This window comes from Vipera ursinii (genome assembly GCF_947247035.1).
Source record: "Vipera ursinii genome assembly, chromosome: 9".
NCBI classification, from domain to species: Eukaryota; Metazoa; Chordata; class Lepidosauria; order Squamata; family Viperidae; genus Vipera; species Vipera ursinii.
The window spans coordinates 25,559,230-25,578,291 of record NC_139523.1 but is presented as its reverse complement, the minus strand read 5'-3'; the positions used below and the strand labels follow the sequence as shown (position 1 = coordinate 25,578,291).

Below are 19,062 nucleotides of genomic sequence, written 5' to 3'. Positions count from 1 at the left end.
AGTCAAATACAGCAAGAGGAGGTGGGGCTTCCTGGTGGCCTCCCCAGGGAGGAAGCGGCCTGTGGGCGGTGGGGAAAGGAGCAGCACCGCTCTCCTCCTTCCAACGCAGCTTTGCATGACATCATCTGGAAAAACCTAGCCAGGGGTGGAGAGGGTGGGGGGGGGGCGCAGAACAACTGCCAGACCCTGAGGGGTGGGGACTAAGCTGGACATGGGAACTCTTCTGAAACTTCCAGATGGGGGGAAGAGGGTTGGAGGCATCTGCAAGTCCCTTGCTCCTTTCTACAGAGAGAGAAGCCGTCCCCACCCCACCCCCCAGGCCTCTCTTGCAGAGGCATCTATCCTGCTCAGCCCAGACTGGCAACTGGATTGGGACCCTAAAGGGAAGCTCCAAACCCTCCTTGGATGGCCCTTCCCTCAAGGCAACAGCCCCCGCAACTCTCTTCAGAAGGCCTTCCAAGGGCTGGAGTCCCCTCCTGCCTCCTGCCTCTCTCCAGCTGCAAACGTAGGAGCCTCCCCAGGGACACGGACCCTCAACCCACCTGACCTTTATGATGGACTTCTTGCTAGGAAAGCCAGGGATGCTGGCTCCTGATGGTGACCACTGAGCTTCCCAGAGCGATTTGAGGCCATGTGCTGTGGCTGAATGAGTGACCCCTGCCTTTCCCCCAGCTTGGAAGAGAGGACCTGCTCCAGATGCCCCCTTCTGCTTTCAGCCCAACAGCCTCCATGCAGGCCAGGCTGCCCGCCCTCAGACCGCTGCCCCTTGTCTGCTTAGCCCTCCATTTTGCCCAGGGGCTGTGCTGCCACCTGACCAAGACAATCATCTCCCAGCCAGGTCCTGATGCTTTATTCTCCACCTGGCCTATACTAAGACCTCTTTTTGAGAAGCAGTTACATGCAACGCCCACCAGAACATCTGCATCTGAAAGAACTCAAGGCAGGGCATACCACGCCATTCTTTTTTCAAAAAAGATTATTCTTCCCAGCATAAGCAGATCTAACATGGATTCCTCTATTCCCACTCAGGGGGAAAAACCTTTTGTGTATGTTCCCAGTCTTCCAGGGAAGAAGGCAGATTGCATAACTTATACATCTTTATTACAAATTATCAGTGCTAACCTCTTGAGGGTTCACTCATGAACGCCCTTCCGCCTTGACAGTAACTGTTGGCCTCTGCAACTTGCAAAAAGCCACCATTCTCCCAGTTCTTTCTGCAGCTCTACAACTAACACCCTCACGTAACAGCTCAGGGACAAGTGTCATTCCCAACAACCTTAACAGCTCCGCTCTCTGCCACCCCACTCACTTTTGACATTTCCCTCACCTCTGGGGCCGTTTCCAGGAGGCCCTTTTCTCTTTGCAGAGCTCCTATGTCATTTGCTTGAGCCCCTGTGTGGCCATTCTTGCAGCTGTTTGGATGGGGGAAAGCCCAACTCACGAAGGCCAGCCACAGGTTTGCCCAAAGTTTTCCTTCCCATCAGCACTAAATGAAAGCTGTGTGGCATGCTCCAGCCATGCCCTTCCCTGGGACCGACTTCTTCAGGCGGTCAGATTTGAACAAGGGTGATCCAGAGGATCTTGAGAGGGTGATCGTCCTATGACTAGAATGTAAAAAGTACCTGGCATATTTTTCAGATTCCACATCACCCTCTGGGACCACAACGTCAATACTCGGCTCTTTCCAGAGGTTGTTGAGAGCAGCGTTTTTCTACCAGCAGACCAGATATTGCCTCCTGTCTCTGGGACCAGAGTAAGTGCATTACTACAGCTGTGCGGAAGCATCCCAAAGCAGGCAAATCTAACTGGAAAAGGGCAAGAATGGGTCTACTGTAGGAAAAGGCTGCCAAGACAAGAACAAGTGATGGGTCAGGGAGAGGGCAATGTCCCTCACCATCTACCTTGCGGTCTTCTCTCACAAGATGAACTGCATTCAGATGGACCTCAAAGGAGAAGGTGACTAAACTCGGGCTAATGAAAGGCATAATTATGGAGCACCAGCCTATCGTGAGGAGCTGGAAGCCTGCAGGCCCAGATGAGCTGCATCTGAGAGTCTTGAAGGTCATCACCTCGGAGATCTTTCTGGGATCTTTCAGAAACCATGGACAACAGGCATAGCCTGGAAAAAGGCTAAGGCTGCTCCCTAGTTTCAGAAAGGGGGAGAAAAGAAGCCCTCAGTCACTATCCATGTTTCCCCAGAAATAAGACTGGAACTTATTTTTTTTGCCTCCAAAAGAGGCACCAGGTCTTACTTTTGGGGGATTTCTTACTCCCCTCCGGCACCAACAACCCCACCCAGCTGGCCCACATCTTCTTGGGCCAAAGAAGCAGCTTCGTGCTGCAGCTGTGTTCCAGCCTGCATTTTGCAGTCAAGCCTTTCCGGAAGGCCTCTGCAGACGAGTACCAAGCTATGGATTCAATCCATAGATCCGTCCTCAGCTGCAGATCTCTTGCAGAACCGGGCTATGGATTGAATCCATAGCTCGATTTGCGGCTAGTGGCCTTCTTGGAAAGGCCTCTGACTGCGACATGCAGGCCTGGCTGCAGAAGCAGTGGGTTGGTGAGGAGAGGCCTGGCTGCAAGGTAAGTCGGTGCGGGGCATGTGGGGCAGATCCACACACCCCACCCCCACCCTAGATTGATTTTTAGGTGTGCCTTGCCCCAAAACTAGGGCTTATTTGGGGGATATGGCTTATATTAATGGATTTCCAAATATTAATATTAATGGATTTCCGAATATTCTGAATGAGTGTGTGGCTGGGCAGGAGCCAGAGTCTACCAAGATTAAATCATGCCAAGGGAACCTGATTGCTATTTTTGCTGGAGTGACCAGTTGAGTTCAAAACAAGGTGGCACATCTTGATGTAATCCAAGCATTCAGACCTTTCTCATGTAGTTCAAGGACAGAAGGCAAAAAATATGGGCTGGATTACACTAAATCCATCAGACAATATCCATCAGCTACCCGTGGAACTTAGGACTGCCCCCGACCTTCGTTCATTTTGCCGGGACCTGAAGACCTGGCTCTTCGAGCTCCCCGGCCCAGGCTGAGAGTTTTTAGTTTTTAATTGGGGTTTTATTCTCAGGGATTAAATGTAATTGTTTTTAATTGTTTTTCATTTTTGTATCACTGTTTTAAGTACCCTGTAAACCGCCCTGAGTCCTTCGGGAAAGGGCGGTATATAAATCCAATAAAATAAATAAATAAATAAAATAAATCAGAACTGATTGAGCTGGCTGACGCAACAAGTGCACACCAAGGGCTCCAACTTCCATTTTAAGCCTAATACTGTTCAACATATTTATAAATGACTTGGATGAGGGACTAGAAAGTACAATCATTGAATCTGGGATAAAACATGGAGCAAGCACCTTAAAAGGGGTACCAAGACGCAGGTGGATCTCAACAAGCTGGAATATTCAGCTAAGACAAATGCAAAACCCTACATTTGGATAGGAAAAATCAAAGGCTTAAGGAGAGGAAGGGCTAAACCATATTGATAGAAGCACATGAAAGGATCCGGGTGTCTTAATGGGTCACATGAGCCAAGAGTTCCAGAAAAACTGGAATAAATCGACAAATAGTGGCAGGCTGGACTGCACTGACCGAGGCAGAGGATCGAGTCAGCCTTAGTCTGTGTTGGTCATTTAGAATATGTGTGCCCAGTTCTGGGCATTGGATTTTAGAAAGGACACCAATAACTGAGGGAGGTCCGGAGGTGAGCGATCCATAGGATAAGGGAGGCGCTGGGTGTGCTTAGCCTGGAAAGACTGCGAAGAAACACGACGACTGCCTTCGAGTGCCAGACGGGCTGTCCTTCTGGGAGAGTGCCATCTGCTGTCCCTGGCTCTGCCCTCCAGAGCTGCTGCCTCTCACCCCCCCTGCTCCCCGATCTGCTTGGCCCAAACCAGAACTTGGATAGTTGGGCTCCTTTGACCTCGACCTACAAGGTGCTGGAAAGGTTTTCCCTCCAGCAAATCTCAGTAAGACTCCAGAGATTGCGAGTACATCTTTCCAGGTGTATTTATTGCTGCTTATCTACCAGAGGAAGGGAAGGGAAATCAGCTAAGGTTGTTGAAGGGTGTGTGTGGCTATTACTCATAAATATCTTTGGTTTTCACAAGCAGGAGGGAGGGGGCGACCTTGCAGAGACCACATGTTACTACCCAACACAATCGGAGAAAAAACGACCTTGCCAGAGGATTAAGGCCCCGAGAGGCTTGGAAAGGGCTTGGGACAGTTCCGGGTGAGGAGCCCTGAAGGAGGCAGGATGGGCAGCTCTGCAGAAGGCTCCACTCCACTGAGCTCCAGGCCATGGGAGTTGCAAGAGGGGGGATGCAGCAGCAGCAGGAATCACCGGTGGCTCTCTTGCTCCCCAAGAACAGCAAGAGGTCAGAAAGAGGTTTCACTGAGTGGCACTCTGGGTGGGGCTAGGGGGAGGGTGGGCTCCAGGGGAACAGGATGGAGTGTGCGTGATCTTTGGCTCGGAAGGCTAGTAGAGAGCCCACACTGAGAGTGGCTGACACACTGGCCCTCGGCAGATCGGTCCAAGAAGTTCCCGCCCAGTTGTTGTCGGCGGTGGTCTCCTCGCTGGAAGTCCAACCTGGCTGGGGAAGCTTTCGCTGGCTTCTCACAGTCCCCATTGATGTCTCGATTCTGGGGGCAGCTAAGAGAACCACAACCTCATTACATGCCATCTAGGGGAAGAGAAGAGCTTGATCCCATTGAGCAACAGACTAAGCTGGGGATTCAGTTAAGTCAGTCCTCTTCCTTGCAGACTTGTACATCTGGAGTTGCTCTCTGAGAGGAGAGCCTGGTGGGTTCCCTTTCGATTGCCTGCCCCGTCAGCTGCGCAGGCACACACACACATCTGTACCTGATGCCAGAAGTACTGGAGAGAGTGAAAGACCCCTTAGGACTCGTTTCCAAGGTGTGGGTAAGGGCCAGGTCACATTGCCCCAACTCAGCCAGCAGCTCTTCTTCTGAGAGACCACCACAATCTGCAGGATGGGAGGAGGAGGAGGAGGAGGAAGGGCAGTAGCAGAGATTGGAGTCTGCCCAGAGGGCAGATACGGAAAGACAACCCAAAGCCCAGCGCAGAGACAGGATGTGCTCAGAGCTTACCCAAGACTCAGAAACAACACAGTGAACAGCAGAGGGCAGTGTGGAGTCTGCCTATGCCCACCAGAGCCCCTGGCTGCCCCACCCAGGCTACCCTCACCACCTCCCCTGCCAAGCCCAGCCCTTGCACCTGGGGGGTGGTCCCCCATCTCCATCGCGGTGGTGAGGTCCCACATCTGGAGGCTGCCATTGCTGTGGCCGGTCAAGAGGTAACGGCGGGAGCGGGAGCCGATGCGGCTGCAGCCCTCACACTCCTGGACCAGGAAGGCCGTGATGGACGAGCCATCAACCGAGCACACCTGGCCTATCCTGCAGGGAAGAGAGAGGCACCAGTGGGATGAAAATAGCCGAGCACAAACCAGCAGCCCCACCCGTGAAGCTGGATGTGCTACTGACCACCTCTGGCTTGCCAAAGGGCAAGAGCAGGGCTAGTTCAAGGAGACCGGCCAGCGGCCTCACGCTTTGGTCACTGGAGCTGGGCCGGCCTGGCCCCCTGCAGACACACCTCTTGCCCGTAGAGGAGAGGCGCACATACAGCTTGCTGGCATCTGGAACCACCTTCTGGAGGAACACCTGTTGGTCATCGCGCTCGCCAAAAGGCCCTGGATGGGAGAGAGGAACAAGGGGTGGGGCCCCTGGGCCCAGATGCCGCAAGCCCCACCCTTGGACCCCAGATGTCCTTACCAATATCTGTGCCTGCACTGCAGCCCCCCTGCCCATCCACCGAGTCCAGGGCCAGAATCTTGAAGGAAGCCAACGGGGTGGAGCCTGGTTGTGTAGAAATCATCCCACGGAATCGAGTCACTGTCCACGTCCGTATGTGGCTATCAGCACAGACTAGGGGTAGGCAGAAAAAATGAAGGAGGGAGGGATAGGACCCTTGGCTGGCCTCATCCGTCTGCCCCTCCTTCTCAAAGCCACTACCTGAGATAAGGTGCTTCTCAGAGAGCATCACCTTGGTGACAGGGCTACGATGAGCAGCAAAGGTCTGGAAGAGCTGGGGCCCCGAGCCCACCGTCTCTGGGTGCTGGACAATCACTCGCACCATCCCTGAACTGGTGCCGTAGGCAATTTCAATCCAGTTTCCGCTGTGGCCTGCACACGGGAGCAGAGGGCTGGAGGCAAACAAACCTGCTGCAGCCCAGGAAGGGAGGCAAAGCCTAGCCGGGGTCTGGGAAAGGCGGGGCAGGCAAGGCAGGCTCCTGTGCCCGATTCTGCTTACTAATTCCCCCCAGGGTGAGTCCCTTACTGCTCTTGGGAGTGAGGTGGACGCTGAGGGCAGTGATCGCATCCTCCGCAGGGTCACGGTACAGTTCAGTCACCAGGAGGTCATTGTCCTTCATGCGCAGGGGGAACTTCTGAACATCTGTGGGAAGCAGCTGGCAGGTGAGAAGGGCAGTTGGCGAGAGAGAGCCACAGTAGCCCTGCTGGGAAGGCTGGCTGGGACGCACCAACATAATGGATGGAGCCATTGTGGCAGCCCAGGAGCAGGAAAGAGCCCGCGACATCATGGCTGTTGATGGGAACCACATCTTGAGTCTGTGGAAGCGGAGCAGCTGGTGAGACAGGGGTCATCAGGGAGCGGAGGTCACAGCCTCCAAGAACTGGAAAATGACCTGCTACCAGAATTAAAGCGGATCTTGCATTGAGAAACTCCATCAGCTGACATTAACAGGAAAACTTCAAGGAACCAAAGACTTTTCACAAATGTTTTAAATGAAAGGGGCTGCTCACTAATGCGCTAATGCTCAAGCTGCTCCACAAACAGGACAAAATGCCCTACTAAGAAAAGGCAGAGCCAACCAGCCCCAACTGGGACCAAATCTCCTCCTTGGGACATATTCCACCCAGCGACTCGGATTAAATGCGGTCAGAGAACACCCATGGAGAGTGAACAAGCTTAAACCTTCACCGCCAGATGAATTACGTTCCAGAGTGCTACAGGAACTGTTAGAAGACCTATTTAAAACTTTGTTATTTAATTTAATTTAATTTATTAATATTTCTATACCGCCCTTCTCCCGAAGGACTCAGGGCGGTGTACAGGGCAAGAATAAAATACAAAATTACAAAAGTTAAAAGTAATTAAATACATGCCCGTTAAAAGAACAATTAATACATAATAAATAACCCCAATAAAATAATAATAACCCCCCCCCCCAATCCCCCCTCAGGCCAGGCCGGCTTGTTCGAACAAGTATGTTTTTAGGTCACGGCGGAAGGAGCTGAGATCGGGCGCCGTCCGGAGCTCAACTGGTAGCTGGTTCCATAATTCTGGGGCGCCCACAGAGAAAGATCTCCCCCTGGGGGCCACCAATCTACATTCTCTGACCGGTGGCACCCTGAGGAGGCCCTCTCTGTGGGAACGCACAGGGCGGAGGGAAGTTGATGCCGGCAGCAGGTGTTCCCTAAGGTACTCCGGACCCCTGCCATGTAGGGCTTTAAACACCATTACTAGTACCTTGAATCTCACCCGGAAGACAACTGGCAACCAATGCAGCTCACGGAGCAGAGGTGTAACGTGGGAGTATCGGGAGACTCCCAACACAACTCTCGCGGCTGCATTCTGTACCAGTTGGAGCCTCTGGGTGGTCCTCAAGGGAAGCCCCATGTAGAGAGCGTTGCAGTAGTCCAGACGAGAGGTCACGAGCGCATGAGTGACCGTGCATAAATCATCCCGGCTTAGATAGGGCCGCAACTGGCGCACCAGGCGAACCTGGGCGAAAGCCCCCCTAGTCACAGCCACCATGTGATCTTCCAAGGTGAGCCGTGAATCTAGGAGGACTCCCAAGTTGCGAGCCCTATCTACGGGGGGTAATAATTCACCCCCCATAGAAAGAGATGGAATATCCGAATAGACCCGGGATGAAGGTATGCAAAGCCACTCGGTCTTGTCGGGGTTGAGTTGAAGTCTGTTCCTCCCCATCCAGACCCGAACTGCCTCCAGGCAACGGGACATCACGTTGAGGGCATCACTGGGGTGGTTTGGGGTCGAAAGAAAAAGCTGGGTATCATCAGCATACTGATGATACCCAACTCCAAAGCCACGAATGATCTCACCCAGCGGTTTCATGTAGATGTTGAACAGGAGAGGCGAGAGGACCGACCCCTGAGGAACTCCACAAACGAGAGACCTCGCGGTCGACCTCTGCCCTCCTGTCAACACCGACTGCGAGCGTCCCAGGAGATAGGAGGAGAACCACTGTAAGACCGTGCCTCCCACTCCCCTGAGACGCCGCAGTAGGATACCATGGTCGATGGTATCGAAAGCCGCTGAGAGGTCTAATAGGACTAGAACAGAGGAATTACCCCTGTCCCGAGCCTTCCAGAGATCATTCACCAGCGCGACCAATGCCGTCTCCGTGCTGTGCCCGGGCCTGAAACCCGATTGGTACGGGTCTAGATAATCCGCTTCATCCAGGACCAAAGGGAGCTGATGCGCCACCACACTCAACAACCTTCGCAAGAAAGCGAAGGTTGGAGACCGGACGAAAGTTGTTCAATACAGCTGGGTCCAAGGCAGGCTTCTTGAGGAGAGGCCTCACCACCGCCTCTTTCAAGACGGCAGGGAAGCTACCCTCACTCAAAGAAGCTGATATAACTGCTTGGAACCAGCTGCGTGTCCTCTCCCGGGCTGCATAAACCAGCCAGGAAGGGCACGGGTCCAATAAACATGTGGTGGAGCTCAGTCTCCCCATAATCCTGTCCACTTCCTCCGGAGTCACAGAATCAAACTCCTCCCAGGTGATATCGACAAGACCGCCCGTGTCCTGATCGCCAGACTCTGCCCAGTCAGAGTCCAGACCGGTCCGAATCCGAGCGATTTTGTCCAACAGATAATTGTTAAACTCTTCGGCACGACCCTGCAAGGGTTCCTCCCTCACCTCCTGATTAAGGAGGGAGCGAGTCACCCTAAACAGAGCGGCCGGGCGATTATCTGCGGACGCTATAAGGGTAGCGAAGTGATTAGACCTCGCCACCCTTATCGCAGCGAGATAAGACCTAATGTAGGTTCTTAGTCGCAATCGGTCGGATTCAGATCGGCTGGACCTCCAACCGCTCTCTAGGCCCCGTCTCCGACGCTTCATCTCCCGGAGCTCTGCGGAGAACCATGGAGCTCGATGGGATCTGCATCGGGTCAGGGGCCGCAAGGGTACAACTCGGTCAAGAGCCTCAGTGGCCGCCCTTTCCCAGGCTTCCACTAAGGCATCTGCCGAGCTGTGAGTGGGGGAGGCAGGTGGGGACCCCAGTGCTGCCTGGAACCTCTCGGGATCCATTAAGCGTCTGGGGCGGTACCATCTAACTGGTTCCACACACCCACGGCGGGGGGTAGCAAAACGGAAGACCAGCCGCAGGAGATGATGATCGGTCCATGACAGGGGCATAATAATTGGAGAGCCCCCACCAAGATCATCTAACCACCGTCCAGATAAGAAAACTAGGTCAAGGGTGTGGCCTCCCTCATGAGTCGGTCCTGAAATTACTTGCGTCAGGTCCATGGCCGTCATGGAAGCCATGAACTCCCGAGCCAACTTAGATGATCCTCCCAGAGATGGTAGATTGAAGTCCCCCAAAACTATAAGTTTCGGGAATTCAATCACCAACCCATGATGTTTGGACCATCCTGAAGAGCTGATTTAAGAATCAGAGAAGTGGCGTCAAGCAACTTTTGTCACCATCTTCAAAAGGGGGGACAATCGTCAAGTACAGGTTAGCTGCCACAGGTCAGACTAAAAGATCTCAACAGCAGCCGCGCTCCCACCCCCCACCCCATTCCAAGCTGTATTTAATTAATCCCAAAGCTGCAGCTATTATACAACTCCTTGGAAAAGGCCACCTCCCCAACTCTACTGGGAATCCTCCTCCTCCCCCGTCTTCCTCCAAGCTGATCTGCTTTATTACCTGCCAGTGTTTGGTGACTGCGTTCCAGACGCCAATCTTCCCCGTGTGGCTGGTAGCAATAAGCTGGCTGCCAACAAAGAAGAGAGCTTCTAGGGGGACCCCTAAACAGAACACTCCTACAGAACAAAAAAAGCGACTGGGAGTAGAGCAGGAGAGGCTGCAGGATTGGGCCCGTGGCTGCCCCCAAAGAGCCCACAAGCAGCTCCCTGGTGAGTCAGGAGGCCAACTGGAGGGCCTGCCCCTCCCTGTCCAACTCAGGACAGCAGCTCCCCATCTACAGGTTCTCCTCCTCGTCTTCAAAAGCCCTCCTCAGCGGTCTGGGAGCGCAAGACTCACCAACCAGAGCCAACTGGGCTTTGGGAACAGGTCTGAGACATTCACACAGGGGGAGGTTCCTGGCAGCTACCTATCAACCTCCCTCAGTCTGATCCCACTACCCAGGAGGACAAACTTTTACCTTAGCCCAAGCAAGGCCAGCATCCAGGAAATCTAGTTGGCCTCCCCTCATCCGAGAGGCATTTTAGATCACTAAAGGTGCATGTGGGGGTAGTTTTCTCACCAATCTGAGTGCCGCTCCCGTCAGGCTGAAGGGCCCATAGAAGGATTTCGCTGCAGGAGGCAGCAGCCACCATTTTGTCGCTGTCACCCAGGGACCCACCAAGCACCCGGGCATTTAATGCCACATGCTCGATGACCCAGTCCAGCCGGGGGCTACAGAAAGCCAGCTGCCAGCCAGAGGCCTCCTTTACCCTACAGGGTGAGAGATTAGTCAGGAAGCAGAGGGAGCCCAGTCTCTTCCCATTCACCCCCCCCATGCTGAGGAGTCAGCTGTGCCCCCCGCACTTACCTGTAGCAAATAAGGAAGTGAGCGTAAGCCAGTGCGACCCAGTTATGATGGCCACAGATAAGACGAACCATGCCTGGATCAGTTGTGGCTCCTAGAGGGAAGGTGCAATGCAGAAGTGTAGCAGCTGGTTTCCAAAATCTAGAGTTTCCCTCCGTGCCTTAAGCACTTGCACTTCCCAGGTCTGCCTCCGCCCTTCCCTTCCTGACACCCACCGGCTGCTGTGCTCCTCTCCTCCACTCTCCCAAGAAGCCCTAAGCCAAGGCTGGGGGGCATGGTATTGCTCCGGTGCACCAGGGGGTTGCCTGTCCGGGCAGTCAACTGCCCCCCCGTGATGCTGTGACGGTTCCACCGCTTGGCAGGAAGCACTGCAAGGAAAAGGAGAGCGAGAGCTGGCTGGACCACAGGGAGACAGCCGCAGCCCATGACTCCAGTGGCCCAAGCCCTACCAGAAGGGGGGGGCAGATAGCCTTCGAAGGAGACGCTCCCGCAAGAGGACCGCTCCAGTTCCTTTTGCAACTGCAGGCGGCGAACTGCGGGAAAGAGCAAGGCAGAGAGGCCAGGTGAGTCCTGGAGGGGGGGTGGTCCACAGACTCGCATTTGGGGGGCCAGGATAGCTGTACCAGAGCCCCAGCCCCACCCCGTACTGAGAGGCGTGATCCCGTAGAATTGGGCTTCGTGCAGCAGCAGCGAGACGTCGCTCCCCCTGTGGAGCAGAAAAGGCGGAGAAACGGTGAGGCGGCGGCGGCGGTCCCTGCGCCCACGCCCCCTCCCGAAGTAGCCGGGTGCCTACCTGAGGTCCAGCTCTTTGCAGCGGAGGAAGTTGAGGATGGGGGCGAAGAGGTCGGGGTCCCGGTCGATGAAGATCTGGAGGAAGGGAAGGGAAGGGCGCGGCTAGTCTGCGGGCGCGGGCAGGCGCCGGTCGCCCCTAGCAGCGGGGAGGGGGGCTCACTCACGGCGCCGGTCTCGTCCCGCAGCGAGGAGATACGGCCGCTGAGCAGGCTGCGGGCGAGAGAGGAGGTGAGGATCGCGGGCAGGGCAGGCGGGGGGAGAGCCCCGCCCGCCCGCCCCTCCCTTCCACCTCCGGGCACCTGGAGAAGAAGGAGTCCGGCACCCAGGCGAGTGTTTGGCGGGAGGTGCAGAACCTGCGGGCGGAGAGAGGAGGAGGAGGAGGCGGTGGGTGAAGGACGCAGGAGCCGCGGCCCGCCCCCCCCCGCCTCCCTCCCGGGGCCGCGGCCACTCGCCTGCGTCCGCCCACGTTCAGCTGCACTAGGCCGGTTCCGCCGCCGCCGCCGCTCGCCGCCATCCCGACCGCTTCCGGATCCCAGCGCAGGGCAGCTCCGCCCAGCCGCACGCCATTGGCCGCGTGCCGCCCTTCGCTCGGCCATTGGCCTCCCTGGACCCCCGACAGCCACGCCTTCCTCTGGGGCTTCCCGAGGGCCGATGGGCGTCGTAGTCCCGCCGCCTCCCTGGGCTTCGGCGGCGCTGCGGCTGCCGGAGAGGCTGGCGGGTTTTGGAAGCCGCGCGCCCCTCCCCCTCCCCGCCGGCGGGGCTGCTCCCGGCATCTGCCTGCGGAGGGGCTTCTGGGGGAGCAAGCGGTGGTCCCCACTCCAGCTCAGGCGGGATGGTCGGGGGGCCTCGAGAAACGCAAAGCTAGCCTCGTTGCGGGGGATGAATTCCGCCCCGAGGACGGGAAAGCCTTTCAGAAGCGGCCGCTGGCCGGGCGCGAAAGGTCGCGACTCCCCTTTGACTCCTGCTCGGTTATTTTTTGCAGACTTCGTCCCGCCAGTGGCCTCGGAGCGACAAGCGCGGCCTTTCCGCTTCCAGAGGGCACCTGCTCATCAAGCCCGCGGACGAATTTCACACGTTAAACGCTAACTAAAGGAAGCCCGTTGCTCCCTAGCAGCAGGTGAACCCTGCTTTGTCGGAGCTATTGCCCGCGTGGATCCCCCATTCGTGTCTACAGGACAAATGCTAATAGTTGACTCGCGTGACGCAATCTAGGCAGGCCAGGGACCTGAGATAGACTGGGGAGCCCAAGCTCAGCGGATCTGGCCAGACGCCTCCCGGGAGAGGCACAAAGAAACAGCTGACCAAGTTTTAGAAAGCGGCAGCACCTGGAAACACTGTGCCAGGTTCTGCAATTGGCCTTCAGGTGGGCTGGAAATAAGATACACTCCCCCCCAACACGGTCTCACAAGGAGTGGGGTTCCACTCCAGCTCAACCGGCTCTGGGACCACACTGTTTCCCTTTATTGGTGCATTTCCCCATTGCTGGAGCCTGCTGAAGAGTCGCATCGTTTCCGTGAAAGGGATCCAACGAAGATGAGCTGCTCTGTGGACACTTCAGCTGAACCGTGCCTGGGCGTCAGGTGAGCATGTGCCAAGGGCACCTTTGCAAAATGACTGCGAATATTAGGCTGTTGGAGTGTGTGGAGGAACCCACCTTTTGATCTCATGTGACTTTACAAATTAGCCTTTGAAAAACCATGTCTTCAAATTTACAATTAGAGAAAATACGTGACCCCAAATTGTTCAAATTTTGATTGATCCTTCTTTATACTAAACAAAAAAGCAGTTACAATTCTGAACCAGGGAAGCTCCCAGAGAAGATGGACACGAGCTGCACCAACTCTATCCAGGGCAGGGCGCTGTGGAAACAACATCAGGCCCAGAGGAGGCTGAATTTGGCCCCAACTCAGGCTGAGGGTGTTACCCAACCACAGGAAGCAATAACTGATCAACTAGCCCCGTGGCCCTGGCTGACAAAGCATGCTCCCAAGGGAGAAAAGTGCCTTGGGAAAAGATGACTGAGCCACACAGCAGCTAAACTGGTTTCTTCTGGGCTCAGCACACATTTAATTTCAAATCCCCTAGTTATTTTTGCATCCTATAGATTGTAGCCGTACATCCACATTAACATGTCATGAAAGGAAGTACAGTTTCCAAGTAGAGCTACTGAACGTGGTGCAGTTTCCCCATGGCTCCCTGCACCTGGCACCATTCCTTCCAGAGGCCCAGGGCCACTGAGCTCTTCCTTACACGCTGCTTCTTCAAGCATGGGGCACATTTGGGGCTAGGCAGAGAAAGGGACTGCATGCATGATTCCGTGGCCAGCGGGAGAGGCATTCCTGCTTCTAGGCAGCCCCCACCCACACCCTTGCTGCATGGGCAGATGAATGGGACTGTAGGGGTCAGGAACCGGGGCAGCCCTCCAGACACTCAGGGTCAGAGGCGGGCTTTAGAGTCAAGGTCCGGTTGGTCCCATGCAAGCTCTCACTGCTCAGCTGGGAGGGGCTATGCTGAGGCTGGCTGGTCAGTCTCTGGCCTCCCGTTGTGTTATTGCATATAAATACATCTGGGTGAGCCCCTCCCTCATAGCAAGAGCGGGGATGCGACTATGGCTTGTTCACAAGGACAAGGGGCCTTCACACATTTGGGCAGCTTCCTACTCTCCGCTTTGGCCTTTTTCATCCTGGAAAGCAGGAAGATCCAGGAGCCAAGCACGGTGCTCAAGGGGCGGTTGACAAGCAAATGGGAGACTTCTCGGAAATGCTGGCTGAAATTCTGGAGGGTCATTTGGAAGAGCTTCTGCCCCTCAACCCCTCCTGGCCATCTCTGTGGGCTTTATCCCAGAGGTTTACCCAGTATGCGTCCAAGCACATCTTTGAAAGGGGGGGAGGCAAAGGCAATCGGCTGGGGAGCAGATGTGAAAGTTTCTCCAAGGCAGGCTGAAGGCGGCAGCTGAACCCAGAAGAGCATCTTGTTCCTCCAGGGCAGTGTGGGTGCGATATTCTCTTGCGTGAGTGACCCTTATGAGCTGAATGCGGGGGGGGGGGGAGTGGGTAAGGAGACCCGTGCAGAGAAGGGCCTGCAGCAAGCCCCGAGAACCACACCTACAGGCTGTCCTTGGCACCCACAGTAGCACCATTTCTGAGAGACGTGAAGCTGGAAGGAGGTACTCCTCCTCCATGTGGCTCCTCGGCCTCTAGAGTCCCCTCTGCCATCGTTTGGCTTCCTCCCTGCTGGCTGGGCTCAGCGCTCGTCAGCCGGTGGGACCCTTCTGGGGAGCTGCAGTAACTCCACTGAACAGAGGAGCAAAAGGAACCTCGTGGACTGGATCCTTCTGTCCAGCTGCCAGGACAGAAAAAAAGGAAACGTGGGGGCAGTCCAGGGGCACCTGGTCTCCTGTTGCCATTCACAGGGAAGGCAAAACTGTCCCCAGGCTGAGGGCACCTCTCAGCTCCTAGCAGTCAGAAGAGATGGGGCAGGCAGAAGCTCTTTGTCCAGCCACACAGGTCTAGCATCTGCTTCACAGAAGTTGTTACCCCCACCAATCCCTCCTCCTTGGCAGAGCTCCTGCGGGGCAGTCCCTAAGCCACTCCAAAGTCTCCACACACCAAGGCTGCGTTGGCCTGCCTGCTTGTCCTTCCTAGCCTCAAGGGCGGAGGCGGGGGGGGGGGAGCTGCCTCATTTCTTCCTGCCAGAGGTGCTGGCCCTTCTGTCAGTGTCCCGCTTGGGGAGGCCTTCATCTGTGGAGGAGGTGGTGAGCAGCGCCTGGCCCCAGCGGGTGATCTCCCCGTGCTCCGCAATAGATGAACTCAGAGCCGTCAGCCAGGTCTTCATGTCCTCCTGGGGAGGGAAGGGTCCTTACAGGTCTGTGCGAGGGGGGGGGGTGTCCCACCATGCCCTGGGGGTGGGGGGGGGGAGAAAGACCATACCTCATCCTTGGCTTGCAGGAGGAATTCAACCCCATCGTTGGTCCTGCAGGGGAGAAACCCATCAACAGGAGAGCAGTTTTGGTCCCCTCCTGGCAACCCTGCCTGTCCCTCCACGAGGTCTGCATCCTTGGCTCAGACACCCCTCCCCCCCCAGGAGGAAACTCACTTGATCTTCAGCACATTCTTTTTCTTCTTGTAGTCATTGGCCACCTCCGCGCCGCCACTCTGCAGGCTCAGCAGAGGCTCGTTGCTGTGGGTGCTCCCAGATTCCCGGCCCCTGGAGTCCTTGTAGAAGCCCAGCTCCCCTTTGCTGAGCACGCAGTAAAGGTTGATCCAAGATCTACCAGAAGGGGAGGGGGGAGAAGCTTTATCAGGATCCGTCCATCCTCCCAGCAGCTACCTGGCTTTACATCAGAAACCGGCTCTAATCCAGTCCCAGGGCATGAAATCTTCCCCATGAAGCCTCCTCTCCCTCAGCACAAGTGGTCCCGAGGCCCATTCCAGGCTGGCACTGAAAATTGGACTTACCACCAGTCCTACTTACGACCCTACAGCAGCCCCAGTTGCAGGGTCAGAATTAGGGCTCTTGGTAAGTGACTCGCATTTATGGCCATCCCTGCATCCAGGAGTGCTTTCTCCTGGCCTGCACCAACTGCCTCTGCTTCAGCTCCCCCACCCTCCCTCTCTGCCTTCGGTCACCTGCACAGCTGAGAGGGGCGACTGCTGCATTCCATTCATTGCTTCCCCCCCCGCCCCCCCCCCCCGTCCGTCCCCAGCTGACCTGTCTTCTTTGCCCTTTGCTGGGCTCACTGGTACCAACCAGCCCCAAGCCCCATGGCATGGCAGGCCTTCCCATTCCAGCAGTCTCAGACCACCATGGAAACAGGAGGGGTGCATGGCAGTGGGGCCCCGGCCCCTTCCCTTACGGGGACATCTGGGCAGCACGCTCTGGATGGCTCCCCCCTTGGGAGCTGATTTGTGTGGGCCAGGGATGCATGGGGCATGCAGGGCCCTCCAGCCAGCAGCAGACTAGGACTGCTTGAGGTAACTGGTGTCAGTGGGGAGGGGAAGAGGAAAGTCAGCTTGGGGGAAGGAAATGGCAGAAAATGGGGCTCTTCACCTTGGCCAGGGGGACTTGAAGCGGAGGCCATTTGTGCAAAGCAAGAGAAACTTGAGGTATTCACCAAGACCACCATTGCTAAACTGTGTGGCCACATTATCTTTCACTTAATAACTGCTTCAGTTAGGGATGGAAATTCCACTCCCAAGTAGGGTCCCAAGCCTGTTCTTCTGCTCCTTCATCCTTACCGTCCCTCTCACCTCAGCTGTTATTCTCATGGCTTCCTCAGGTTCCCCTTTCCCAAACCATTTGGAACAGTGTCTCCGAAATTGTATTCTTCAAATGTGGGGACTTCCATTCCCAGAATTCTCAGACTGCTGCACTCCCCCCAGAGCCCCATGTTCCAGGACAACGAACTCCTGCCGTACATGGCCAGCCAAATGCCCTGGCCCCATAACCAGCCCACCCTCTTGGCCCTCAGAGTGAGGGTAGCTGCCAGCTGTTGCTGCATCAGATCCAGCTGCAGAACTGCGCTTCTCCCCAAGCAGCAGTCTTGCTGGAAGCCCCCCCCCGCCTCACCTGTTTGAGGCTTTCTTGCTTGGCCCCTCCAACTCAAGCTTGCGGAGAAGGTAGCCCTCCTGCTGGACGGTATGTGTCGGGGGTGGTGGGGGTGGGGTGCTGCTCTGGGCAGGGGCAGAGCGTGAGCGTCGGGCTTCGCCTGGTGGTGTGTTGGGGTCTTTGGGACGGGGCCTCCGGCGAGGTTTCGGTCTGTCACGGGCACGGGGCCGGTCTGGACGTGGTGTCCTCTCTGGGAGCACATCGAGGCCGTTGGGCAGGCGGGCAGGAGACTCTCTTTCCCGTGGCTGCAGGGGAGAAAGGCCCACAACAGCTGTGAAGAAAGGAGGGAGCCGCAGGCTGTGTGCTGGGGGCTCCCGGGGCCCATCCGGCCAAGGAAGGGAACTCACCGTGGCAGGGGCCAGCACCCCCGATTCCTTCTCCTGAAGCTGCTCCACAATGTCAGCCAGGGTGGCTTTGCTGTGGACAAGAGAGGATCAGTCAGAAGCGGGCAGCAGCCAGCTCAGCAGTGCCACGTGGCTGAGGAGGAACCAGGTGGTTTGGAGGATGGGGCTGCCACACTTCGGCCTGACCACAGCTCTCCTTCTGAGTTCCCAAAGGACCCACCACCTCAGAAAAGCTGCCGGTTCATCTGTCTTTTATTACTGGATTAACCTTTCCCCTGACTAAAATTGCAGCCAAAGGGCTCTGCAAGCCCTTGAGCAGAGTTTCCCCATGTGGGAGTCCTGCACAAGGAAAAGGGCAAGCGCGGGCCTCACGCTTGCCGTCTGAGGCACCGGCACCTACCCGCCTGCTTTGGGGTCCACATGTGGAGCTTCCTGCTCGCTGGACTCCCGCCGTTCTGCCCTCCGGTCTCGTCTCTCCCTCTTGCGCTCAGCTGGCTCGTGCCGGGGTGCATCCTGCTCGGTGGACTCATGATGCTCCAGCGATCGCCGAGCTTCCTGGCGCTCCCGGTGCCTGTCTGGCCGGCTTGCCTTGGCCTCCCCCTGTTCTAGCAAGGACCCAGGAGCTCGCCTCAAAGTACCCACTCTGAGAGCTTCCTCCACGGCCGCGCTGGCCTCGCTTGCTTTCTCCTGGGCTTTGGCTTCCACTGCAGCCCCCTGGCCCTCTTGCAGGCGATCAATCTTGGGCTGCAGCCGCTCGGGTTTCAGCTCCTGCCTGACATAGGCCACCTTGGCCTCAGTGGGCTCCGGCTCCAGTCCATTGAGCAGCGCGTGGGCCTTCTCGAAGAGCGGCTGGCACAGGAAGGAGGCACCCTTGCTGCTCAGCTCAGCAGGATCCGGGAAGATCTTTCGGCCCAAGAGGGGGGTGGGTGGCTGCTTGCTTTGCTCGGCCTTCAGCTTCTCAATCTAAGGGGTAGCCGAGACAAGAGAGAGGCCAATAAGTGTCTTGTGCGCCCACCACGCTGAGCCTGCCCTGCCCTCTCCCCCCGGGCAATGGCCCCGAGTCTGGGCTCTTACAGTGGTGAGACGTCTCAGGGAGCTGAAGCGCTCCTCCCAAGCGGCAGCAGCTTTCCGGAAGGCTTCGTGGCGCCGGATGAGCTGCTCCACCTCGTCCACGCTGTTGCCCAGCTCTCGGCTCCTTAGCAGGGGCTCCTGGGCAGTCAGCCAGGCATCCGCCACAACGGCCTCCTGGGCAAACTGGTGCACCTCCAGCACTGCCAAGGAGGGAGGGACAGCCCTGAGCAAAGGCTCCTCTGGATGTGCCCGGCCCCCTGGCTCTGCCCGGCCTGCGGCAGGAAGCCCAGAGGTAGGGCAACTGAACAAAGCCCAACCTGGTATCCAGCAGGGGCCGTCCTTGTTCACATGCACTGAGCATTCTCTCTCTCGGGCCAGTT

The 19,062-nt window shown here is 56.6% G+C and overlaps 2 protein-coding genes and 1 long non-coding RNA gene across 9 annotated transcripts in view; all 3 read right to left on the bottom strand.

The window, feature by feature from the left end:
- Window positions 1-1,060: 1,060 nt before the first annotated feature.
- LOC310644262 lies at window positions 1,061-1,943 on the bottom strand. Its single transcript, XR_014493257.1, has 3 exons — window positions 1,895-1,943; window positions 1,623-1,805; window positions 1,061-1,412 (listed from the first exon to the last, which is right to left on the bottom strand). It is a non-coding gene; the product is annotated as an uncharacterized lncRNA (long non-coding RNA).
- A 2,063-nt stretch (window positions 1,944-4,006) lies between these two features.
- Window positions 4,007-12,258, bottom strand: SHKBP1 (SH3KBP1 binding protein 1). 7 transcript variants are annotated; one of them, XM_083369718.1, is made up of 18 exons: window positions 12,113-12,214; window positions 11,960-12,013; window positions 11,825-11,870; window positions 11,662-11,735; window positions 11,516-11,574; window positions 11,318-11,401; window positions 11,084-11,236; window positions 10,872-10,962; window positions 10,584-10,774; window positions 10,025-10,140; window positions 6,574-6,661; window positions 6,372-6,488; window positions 6,047-6,217; window positions 5,807-5,959; window positions 5,628-5,724; window positions 5,253-5,431; window positions 4,878-5,001; window positions 4,007-4,667 (listed from the first exon to the last, which is right to left on the bottom strand). In XM_083369718.1, exons 1-18 carry the CDS (start codon window positions 12,172-12,174, stop codon window positions 4,394-4,396), a joined length of 2,133 nt encoding a protein of 710 aa, XP_083225844.1. In that variant the 5' UTR covers window positions 12,175-12,214; the 3' UTR covers window positions 4,007-4,393. The 7 variants fall into 7 exon arrangements, 6 of the variants coding, with proteins under 6 accessions (XP_083225844.1, XP_083225842.1, XP_083225841.1 ...); XM_083369716.1 differs by having other exon boundaries at window positions 11,084-11,401; window positions 11,825-12,013; window positions 12,113-12,258; XM_083369715.1 differs by having other exon boundaries at window positions 6,372-6,678; window positions 11,825-12,013; window positions 12,113-12,258.
- Window positions 12,259-12,322: 64 nt separating this feature from the next.
- The window catches only part of SPTBN4 (spectrin beta, non-erythrocytic 4), a 33,074-nt gene continuing 26,334 nt past the window's right edge, over window positions 12,323-19,062 (bottom strand). The window contains exons 31-37 of the mRNA XM_083369459.1: window positions 18,686-18,882; window positions 18,012-18,574; window positions 17,615-17,684; window positions 17,229-17,512; window positions 15,756-15,929; window positions 15,590-15,632; window positions 12,323-15,500 (exon numbers count right to left, since the gene is read on the bottom strand). Of these exons, the coding sequence (XP_083225585.1) occupies window positions 15,339-15,500; window positions 15,590-15,632; window positions 15,756-15,929; window positions 17,229-17,512; window positions 17,615-17,684; window positions 18,012-18,574; window positions 18,686-18,882 (1,493 nt within the window). The 3' untranslated portion in view covers window positions 12,323-15,338. The remainder of the gene's footprint in view (window positions 15,501-15,589; window positions 15,633-15,755; window positions 15,930-17,228; window positions 17,513-17,614; window positions 17,685-18,011; window positions 18,575-18,685; window positions 18,883-19,062) is intronic.